Genomic DNA, 10,697 nt, shown 5'->3' with positions numbered 1-10,697 from the left:
CATCATCCAAGGATTTAGTTACTTGGTCATAAAAGGCAATCAGGTTGGTCTGGCAGGACCTGCCTTTGATGAACCCATGCTGATTGCCCCTGAGCATGATCTCCCCTGCAGGCCCCCCACAGATGTACTCCTTGATGATTCTCTCCAAGATCTTCCCGAGCACCGAGGTGAGGCTTACGGACCTATAGTTACTCGGGTCCTCCTTCCTCCCTTTCTTGAAAATTGGGACCGCATTAGCCAGTTTCCAGTCCCCCGGCACCTAACCAGATGACCACGAATGCTCATACAGCCGGGCCAAGGGCTCCACAATGACCTCTGCCAGCTCCCTCAACACCCTTGAGTGGAGGACATCTGGATCTGCAGATTTAAAAATGTCTAGCTCTTCCAGAAGATCCCTAACTACATCTGCACTGACTGAAGGCCTGACAGAGCTATCCCCGAGATTGTCCCTACCTCTGGTAGGTATCTGTAGTGTCACAGAACAAGTGGGTATGAAATGGCCATGAACTATTTTAGGTCTGAAAGCAGAAGGTTTCTTAGGCTCCCTCTACATGTTACAGGTATCATGCAATTAACTGGTTAATTGTGCAATTACATTGAGACCAGCTATATGTGCTAAGCAGCTATTAAGCATAAAAAGCTCCAAACAGCTATACAATTAGACCTCACACATGTGTATTAACTTTATAGCTAGTTGCTATCACACTTTAATTTGCATGTATAGCAGGGTCTCCCCTGTGCCTGGAAGCCCCATCAGCTGATAGGTGTCCCAGTTGCAGAGGTGCAACATGCCCAGCTAGTCATGGGAGTCCCTGCTATGCCTGAAGAAGGGTGATAGAGCTTGAAAGCTTGCAAAGAACTTTTCTCCAACTACTCAGCTGGTCCAATAAATGATATCACATCTACCCAAAAGAACTTTGCCTGCCACAACTGAGGGGACTCTCTGCCCCAGCAGCTGTGGGGACCAGAGTCTCGTAGCTGTGGACCCTGGGTTCCTGTAGCATTCCTTTTGGCTGGGAGATCATGGTTGCTTCAAATCTTCAAGCCTTGGGGGTGCATGAAACCTCCAGGACTGGGAGACGCAGCTACCTTGATCTCTCAGCCATGGGAGTGCATTGGATGCCTCATGTAGCTGGGATCCCTTCAGCTGATGGGGCTCCTAGCATGGGAGCTTGCTTTTTACTTATGCAGGGGGAACCCAAGGTTGGGCTTCCCTTCTACCAGCAATAAAGTGTGATTGGTAGGGCTGTGCAAAACGGGCCCTATTTGATTCGGATTTGGCCTGAATCAGGGACAGTGATTCAATCCATTGATTTGGATCGCTGTCCCCAATTCGATTTAGCCGAATCCAAATCTGAAGATTGGATGCTGATTCAGGGAATCAGCGATTTGGACACAGGCACAGCTTTAGAAGTTTTTTTCTGCATTCCTTGAGGTAGCAGTGTGGCTTGTGATCGCTTTGGTGCTGGGGCACATGGAGTGTCTCATAGGAGCATGGGGGGGGGGTCTCCAGCGTGCTCAGCAGTGAACCCAAAAGTGGACTGGAAGTAATTCTGGTCCACTTCTGGGTCTGCTGGGGAACATGCTGGGGGGCCTCCCCATGCCACCCTGTCTCGGTGATCAGTCACAAGGGGACCCCGGGTGTCCCCCCAGACCTAGGAGGCACCAGTAGCCGAGGTGCGGGGGGGCTGCATGCTCCCTGGTGGACCAGGAAGTGGATCAGAATTGCTTCTGGTCCACTTCTGGGTCTGCTGCCAAGCGTGCTGGGGAGCCCCTGCTTTCCTATGGGACACTGCATCTGCCACAGTGTTCGGAGCCCCTGCTACCTAGAGATATGTAGAAAAATCCTTTAATGTTGTATCTACATGCATATCGCCAAATCTGTCCGAATCTCTCCAAATCAATTCTGAGAGATTAAAGGGTCCTCTCTCTCTATTTGGATTCGGAGATTTGGCCACTGAATTGGGTTGAATCTCTGCCAAATTGAATCAGGGACCGAAGCTTTACACAGCCCTAGTGATTGAATCTAATGCACTGGCGTAAATGTAGATGTGCCCAGTAAGAACTATTTCATACTCTTACCGACATTGTCAGCAAAAAACTCCAAGGAGCTACCCTGTCATCTTAGAATTTGTCTGAGTCAGGACTGAGAGAGGCTAACAGGACAGTGTGAGGCCACTTGCATTACCACTGTGTAGAGCTTAATTGTTTTGCGGATAAACTGAATACATGAGTCTCCTGGGTCATCAGTCTGGATTCTCTTGAGTCTGTGATAATTAATATATGAATGTTGCTTAAGATTTTGCTTCTCTTCAGTGGTGATGAAGATAGCTGCAATATATATACCTTAGCTAGATACCTAGTTATACAATTAAGTGGAAATTTAAAATTGCAAGAAATTGTATGTAACTACCGCACCCACATGTATATGCTATGTTGAAAGAACAGTAGTAAGCTTGCAAAGCCAAGAACACAAAAGTTAGGAAATGCCAGAATTAAGGTTTCCTGCACAACATCAATTCATACCCTTGTGCATATACATTATGATAGCATCTGTATTTATATGATCTCATGCCCTGTTTTCCACACAACCCTTATATCATTACATGGACAGGATAGATGAGCACTTAATGAGCAGCTGTTCCATATTTTGTTTTCTTCTCATTGTTTTTAATACATGACTCCTTGCCTTATTAATTGTACACTATTCAAACTTTGCTCTGAAGACATATTCATTTTCTCATGGTTTTTTTCCCTGTGGCATTCAACAGTAGTTAGACTAAACATCCTACAAACCTTGATTTATTTATTTTCACACTTTCTGACATGAAGTGATATTACCCCTATTTTACAATTAAGACACCGAGGCAGGGAGAGATTGTGATAGAAATATCAACTCATTTTGGGTGCTTCAGTTGAGATATTTATGATCAGATGTTTCCTGAGTACTTAGTATGTTGTATTTGCAAAGCACAGCTCACATTGACTATAATTGTAGTTGTGAGTGTTCAGCACTTCTAACTGAACCACAATCAGGTACCGCAAGTGAGCATCTAGAAAGGAACACAATTATTGATCAGCCATAGAAAGTTTAAATGACTGTAGAGTCACACAGAAATTCTGTGCCCTAATAGGCACGGATTCTTCTACTGCCAAGCTAAATCTCCTCTGATCCTGTTTGAATTGTCCTTGTCCTGATCCAGTCTCTTCCTCGCTCTTGGTTGTCCTTCCAAGTTCATCTTTTCTTTGCTTCTTTTCCTCTATTAAAACACGACTCAGGATCAGAGACATAACATGTCTGGATACCTGCGGCAACTGCCACACACAGGATCAGTGGTGCCGGCACTGCAGTTGGTGTGATTGCACAGCTGTGACAGCAGCCATATTTTTATTCTGCCCCCCATGGCCAACTTGGGTGCCCCAGTCACCCCACCGTAGTTATGCCACTGTATAGGTTGCTTTTTTCTCAGGCGAAAGATGGCATCTCCCTTAAAATAGCCAGTCTCTGTGTCTTGCCTTTCCCAGTTCCTAATCTTAGGCTGCTTGTATGGCCAGTCCCAATCTCCCACCCTCAACTTGCTTTCTCTAGTCTACTTTACTCATTGACCCTTGCATTTGCAACTGAGATTCCATGACATAAGTCTGATTTTTAACTTGATCACCTACCCCTAAAATTGATACAAAAAGAAAAGTATACTTGCCTCAAATTTGGTAGTTTAGATCTGAAACTGAGTTATAATTTTCTACCTACCAAATCTGAAATGAATTGAATAATGTGTTACTTCATTGTGACATGATGAAACTAAAACTGTTCACAAGAGTTCAAATACATTAAAAAAGAAGCCAGAAAGAAAAGAAATAAAAATTAGTTTATTTCCTAGCTGAGATACCGGGACTTCTTCAACATTAATTAAAGTCATTGGGAGTCTTTAGTTGGTTTAGTGTGTAATACTAAAATGTAATTGATTATTTTCAGAGGTTATGAATTTTCCAGTTGTGATGCTTAAGGGTAATGTTACTCTGGCAAGCTTAGTAAATGCCTTGCTCTCTTTATAGTACATACTGGACATGTGACATAATATTCAGTGTTGTTTGCGGGGAAAAAAGCAGGTAATTTTTATCAAGAGCATGAATATTATGAGGAGCCATCCCAGGTCCCTGGGGTCTTCCACATGTTCAGACTTTGGGAAAGGGGAGAAATGACCCCCAAGGTCTTGCCCTAATTTACCCATTCTTTACATGTATGGAGGTTCTTCTTTGTGACCTCATCCAAAGGCAGTTAATGTCAATGGAAGCATTTCAGAGGAAAGTTTGTTTTATCAGTTGGCTTTTGGATCAGAGCAAAGTTCTCTGTGATTTGCAGTAGTGGGACTTCTTTATGGCTAATCCCACTGAGTGGTAAAACAGGGTATTATTGAGGGGCAGCATGACTAAAAGACACCTGACACATTTCAGTCGGGAAAAAGACGTGTAGAGCTGGTTGAAAAATCTCTGTCCAAATTGTTTGGATTTGCAATTAAACAAAAGTTGTGGAAATCATGTGTTTTCTTTGGGGGAAATCACCTTTTTGTTGAAGAATCAAAAACATGAATATTGGAACGTTTTAGTTTTTTTGTTTGTACTGTTTCCATTAAAAAGTTTGGGGGTGGGGGGAGGAACTGATCAGCTGTAAGAGTGTTAAATTGAAACAAAAGGAAAACAGGGGCCTATCAACACATACTGTTTCTTAAGTGCCTAGAATCAACATTTTCAGGTGTCCATGTGCGGACTGTGGAAATCTACCAGAATCCCAAATTTCATGTGTTCTTAATATGTTCTCTGTTCGTAATGTAAAGAATAAATTATCAGACAAAAATTCCATTAAATTAAATGTTTGAGTCTATAACAAATACTGGGACAGTGAATATCATAAATGTTACAGTTATACATTGAAAAATTCCAACATTCTTTAAGAAAAAGTTATGAATAAAAATTATTAATAAAAATTACAATAATAATAACCACTCTGAACTGTGCAGTATTAGAATATGAGATTTGGAGTCAATAGGTGTTCTTAAGTAAATGTGTAATGTATTTGGCATTACATCATGAATGTTAGAGTTTAGGAAGAAGGAAATTTGCTTTTGGAAAAAGAAAGTAAGGTAGATGTCCAAAATTTCTGGGATGTATCTGAGTCCTTTGAGGTATGCCCAAAAATGAAGGTTCATAGAGTGCACAGTGTGAGAGTCTTACACACGAAAGTGAACTTACCAGAAGGTGAACTGCATGACTTTAGCAAATTACAGAAGTTTTCACTAAAGGTGAAATGTCTTTCAGTGGTCTCAGAATGATGCATCTGTGTGGGTATTAGGTGATATGTGCTGGACATGAATATATTAGTAATGTAATGTTTTTAATGTACTGATGGGATAGCAAGAATACTTTTGATATATGTACACTGGAATCTTAGGACAGATAATCTTTTACGAGAAATATAACGTCTACTGGAAAGCTCTGTTCTTATCAAACAGGAGGCCACTTGTCATTGTTTAGCCGAATACAAATGAATTTTATTGTCACTTGTACCGAATTGGTGTAGTATATGCATACTGGATGTTGCCCTTCTCTGCCTGCTGCTTTCCTGATTTTTCTCTCTCAAACCAGGTGATGCAGATTAGTGTGTTTTTTAATATGGTATGTTGTGTATTTAACTTAACTTCTGTCTGACATGGTAGGTAGATACGGTAGTACACAAACTTATTGAGCCTAATATGTTTTATAATTCCATTACTTGCGATGCCAGGCCAACCACAGCACAGCAGGTGGAAGAGGAGTGGCTGGGAAGTGGTTAAAAAGAATAACATGTTTGAAAAGGAAAACCCATTAAAACCTCAGAGAGGCTGAACTCAGGCTGAGCTCTTCTTGCTGAAACTTTATGTTCACTTCAAACTTGGAGAGCTCAGAGACCAAAGATAGTAGTCATACTCTGCAGTCTGGTTTGATTATTCTTGGGCATGCTTATAGTGGTTGCAAAACCCAAAGGATTACATGGAAAAGGTTAGAAGTTGAATGAGAGAAGGGATTGACTTACTGAAATAAAAGCCTCTGTCTCCACATACGAACTGAAGAGCATCAACCAGCTCTGCCCCACACAATGTCTCTGGGCCAGCAGCAGCAGAATTGGTTAAGGTAAGCAAACACAGGCCAAAATAGAAGAAATGAATGTAGGACACAGTGTGCATCTTCACCTGCCAAAGAAGCAAAAGTACTGCGTCAGAGTTTCCCAATAGAGTCCTAAAGAAAATGAAATACTGCACCCTTGTGAGTTGAGAATGAGTGTGCAGTGTTGAATAGGTATAACCACATAGTAAGAAAGACTTCACAATATATAAGTTTACATTTTCCATTGTATGCATTTCATTATCTAATTGCTTCCCCTGGTGAATATTCATGGTTCACATATCCTATGAGTTAAGGACCCTTCTAAGAGTTGATTATAACTTGTTGCTACTACTGCACTGGAAAGAGGTATCAGGGTGAAATAAGGACACAAGGGAACTCAAGGAGGCCAGTGAAACTAGGGTTGGGGAGATGAAGCAGGAAGCAGGAAACATTCAAGAAATTAACAGGAAAATGAATCGGGGTGTATGGGACAAATTCAGATCTGGTGTAACCTCATTGGTTAACTATATGCACTTAACTCTGAACTTGGCTATGGATGCAAAAGATTATGATTATTTTCTCTTTATTTTTAATACAAACTCTGTTTCTTCAAAAAAAAGAAAAAAGAAAAAAAGAAAGAGAGAAAACAAAAAGGCGGAATCCTTGGTTGATAGAAAATAGCACATTTGGCTTCATCTCTATACCAGCTTACACCATTTGAAGTTCACTGGAGCAAAGGGCAGCAGTTTTGGAGAATACCACTGCTAAAAGAGTATGAAAATCCATTTATGTTTAATAGTAGGGATAGTTAGCAAAATTCTACCCTGATTAGCATCCCCTACCATTAATGTCAGCATCCTAAAGTGTGAATTACCGCATAATCTAGTCCAGTTTAAAATTAAAGCACATCTTGACCAGTATGCTCTGGCCAGGCCAGCAGATCTAAACCCTTCTTCTATGCCCAGCAAAGTTTGGTTTCTACTTGGTGCTATCAGAACAGTACAAAGCTATTGGGGAGCATATTGGTTAATCTGGCTGAAAGTCCTTTTCTTCATGTCAGCAACAATTTCCTCATCATTTTTGCAGACCTTCTGTTGTGAACCCAGACAAAATTATTTATTAACTGCTAACATAGGACCTGATCCAGAAAGACACTGAACCCCCCCTTCATCTCTAGTTGAAGTCTGCAGTAGTTGCATATGCTTATCTGATACAGAAAAACCTCAGCACCATTCAGGAAAAGTCCCATATATCAATTTAAACAATCAAAACTCAGAAGAAAATATGTAAATAAGCAGAAACATTTCCCCTCCCCCATGCTCTCTCTTTTTTATGGATGGCATTTGCACTATGAAAATAACTAACAAATCCAAATCCCCTGATACATCATAAAAAGAATGAGAATAATTATTTTCCCATTCATGAGATTTCTTAGCCAACTTTGCCATGGAAAAACCAACAAATATTATTGCATGGACATGAATTCAATGGCAGATGGAAGAAGACCATATTATAAATGACTGATGATAATGTAGGGCATTTTTTGTCATTATTTTATATTCTAACAATATATAAACTTCTTCTTTCCCTGCCATATCTTGAAGGTCTAATAAGAAAATGATGCACCTGCAATTTATGATGTCTCCCAGATCTTAATTCAGAGGAGAAAAAGCTGAAAGCTGTTAAACACATAGCCTCAGAAGGCCGAAAGACTTTGTGAATGTAAGAACATTATGTATTTAACAGTTTGTTCTTGAAAAACCATTGGACCAGCAATAAACATAAATCTTAGGCATTTAACAATTTTATGTTTTTCAAGAGTTTTCAGCTGGGTTACATTGTAAGATAAATATTAGTACTGATCTTGGACAAGACAAATTCTCCAGTGTTTTTCCTTTAGTGCAGGCCAAAAAAGCTGCACAGTACAACCACAGAGAATTTCTACACTTTTCCCCCAAATTTAAAACAAATCAAATTTAAAACAATCAAATTTTACTTGTAGACAAGTAAAATCTTTGAAAAAAGAGATGGACTTGCATGTTCCTTGGGATTATTCAATTAAATTATTCAAATAAGTTCTGTGGAAACAATACTTTAAGCGCATGATTTAAGAGACTACCTTCATTTTCTGTCTCATGTAAATTAAATGTACCATTAATTAATTCAGAGTGTTTGTGTTAAGACCAAAGTTTCCATTCATATTAAAGGGCAATATTTTAAAGAAAATACTTACAAAGATGTAACACAATATGGCTGCAGGTCTTTTACAACAGGTCTGGGTGTTTATGTGAACAGCAAACAGGGGTATTTAAAAAAATGCACTGACAAGTGGGTGGGGTTTATTGAAGGATCTAATTACATTTGGACACTGAATACAGGTACAGGATGAGCTTAGGTAAACACTTACTTTAGTTGTCTAGAAGGACTGATCAGACTTTCACAGGTGGAATTCCCATGGATCTTATTTTGGTAACAATTTGTGTTCTAATAGTCTCGAATAGCGGCGTAAAGTGCAACTAACAAATCCTTGCATACATGGTGGCTATCAACATTTTAATTACATTTACAGTAATTATAAATGCCATATGGTAGTATGTATTACAAAATAAAATGTAATAGTTGGTTAATTGTTTTCCCAAAACCACAAGTTGCCTATGACACTGGTGCACCAATTAACAAGCCACAGTAGCTGAAGAAACCTGTAATTACTATGTAATAAGGTAGTGTTGACTGGTAATCATCATGCAAGTACAGTATAAATACTTTGGGCCAAATCAAACTTTGAAGTATAGTGAACACTGGTTAGAGAAGTTGGGTCATGTTTTTGTCTCGTGAAAATCATTGTAATTATGACTTCAATTAAATTTTGCTAATTTATATCAACGGCCCATTTTTAATGTCTATGAACTTCCAGGCTTGCTCAGCTTTTTGTTGTACTTACATTCATGTTTCAAAGATCTTAGAATGAGGAGCCCATTTGTACACCAAAAGAATGGTTTCTTCAATTGCAATTACAGACAAGCTATCCTGACATAAGGAAAGTGGATGAGTTGTGCTTAAGTGTCAGGCATGTTTGTTTAATGAATTGGGCCCTAAGACAATTATAGCAATGGAGGTTGTGCCACTTAGTTAAAAGTATGCTTGCAAATTGGAAAAAAAACAAACCCCCAAATCATAGTCCTTCAAAGATAATTTTGCTGAGAATGGAAACTTGATCTAAGGCTAGTTGACAGAAACAGAGGTCAGTGCATCTATTGCAGCCACATTTACCTAAGGAGGATATCTTCTTATGAATAGAAGTGACAGTATTATAACATAACACTTCACATGAAAACTTCTTGAAAAAACCCTCCCTACAAAAGAAAAGTTGGATGATGTGGAAGTATTTGCACTTTCCTTATGTACAGTTGCTTCAGCTATATAAATATGCTAGGTCAGCAAGAGTTGTAACTGGTTTCTAATGTAGAAGGCAAACTGAACTTTACTTTTACTTTTAATCTATAAAAGCAAAGGACAAGTAAATGCACTATGCTGTTAGCATACTGTTGCAGTAGCATCATCTTTCATTTTCAACATTAGAAAGTATTAACATTTTATACATTGTGTGTGTGTGTATATAACTGTATAGAGCTGTCACATTTACCATATACTTGTGTAAAACCCTGCACCTGCAGAAGATATCTGAAAGTTCTTATTCTATGTTTAACAGCATTAATTAACAATAGGTAATAATGTAACTGGGAGTTTTAATAATAACATTTCCTGAAACATTGTAAAGTTCTAACAGAAGTGGAATTTAAAATAAATATCTGCTTATTTTAAATAGTGTTACCCTTACAGTTGTTATCTATGTAATTGCAACTATCACAAACAGACATTTTTCAGATCATATAAAATTGCATGTTCAGCAATTTATAAATAATGCTCAGTTCAGAAATAATGTAATTGAAAAGTGCCTATCACTCTTCTAGCCAGAAGCAGACAATACACAATAAAATAAAACTCTAAAATGATTTCAAATAGTAATAAAGATTTACCTTCAAGAAATCACAAAAGCAGCACTTAAATAATTGTGTTGAAAGACTGTTGAATTTTTCCATTGCTTCTTAAAAGTGCAAAGTCTGGAAATGAATTTGTTAGCAGTAATAATGAGAAAAAAGAAATCCAGAGAGATGTGAGATGTTGAGAGCAATGTCACATTTCAATATTGAAGACTTTATTCCATTGCGCAGGCTCTATCTGCTCTGATTTTAGCAGTGACAGTGAGATTTAGCAAACAGAAGAGGGATTTAGAGAAAATCCTCACATTTATCTACATTACACAGACACTGTAGACAGGAAACAGCTGGGGGAGCATTTGCCTTCTCTCTCTCTCCCTCTTCTGGCAAAGTTACCGAGTAAGGACTTTTTTGGGCATGGTGACAAATAACATCATACCTTTGCATTTTAAAACTAGAGCACTGAAGCATATTTTTCTCCCTTTAAAAGAATGTGTATTAATGACAGAGGGGCTAGCAGGCAAAAAAAGCTTATGCTGCCATGGAAAACAAGGTAAT

The 10,697-nt window shown here is 38.8% G+C and overlaps 1 protein-coding gene across 1 annotated transcript in view; it reads right to left on the bottom strand.

The window, feature by feature from the left end:
• Nucleotides 1-10,303, bottom strand: part of IGF1 (insulin like growth factor 1) — an 84,056-nt gene extending 73,753 nt beyond the window's left edge. The window contains 2 exon segments of the mRNA NM_001286846.1: nucleotides 6,071-6,227; nucleotides 10,179-10,303. Coding sequence (NP_001273775.1) covers nucleotides 6,071-6,227; nucleotides 10,179-10,241 — 220 coding nt within the window. The 5' untranslated portion in view covers nucleotides 10,242-10,303.
• Nucleotides 10,304-10,697: the final 394 nt, after the last annotated feature.

The sequence above is a fragment of the Alligator sinensis genome, unplaced genomic scaffold (assembly GCF_000455745.1).
Source record: "Alligator sinensis unplaced genomic scaffold, ASM45574v1 scaffold74_2, whole genome shotgun sequence".
Taxonomy (NCBI): Eukaryota; Metazoa; Chordata; order Crocodylia; family Alligatoridae; genus Alligator; species Alligator sinensis.
The sequence above is the reverse complement of the archived record's forward strand: the minus strand, read 5'-3'. Positions and strand labels throughout refer to the sequence as shown.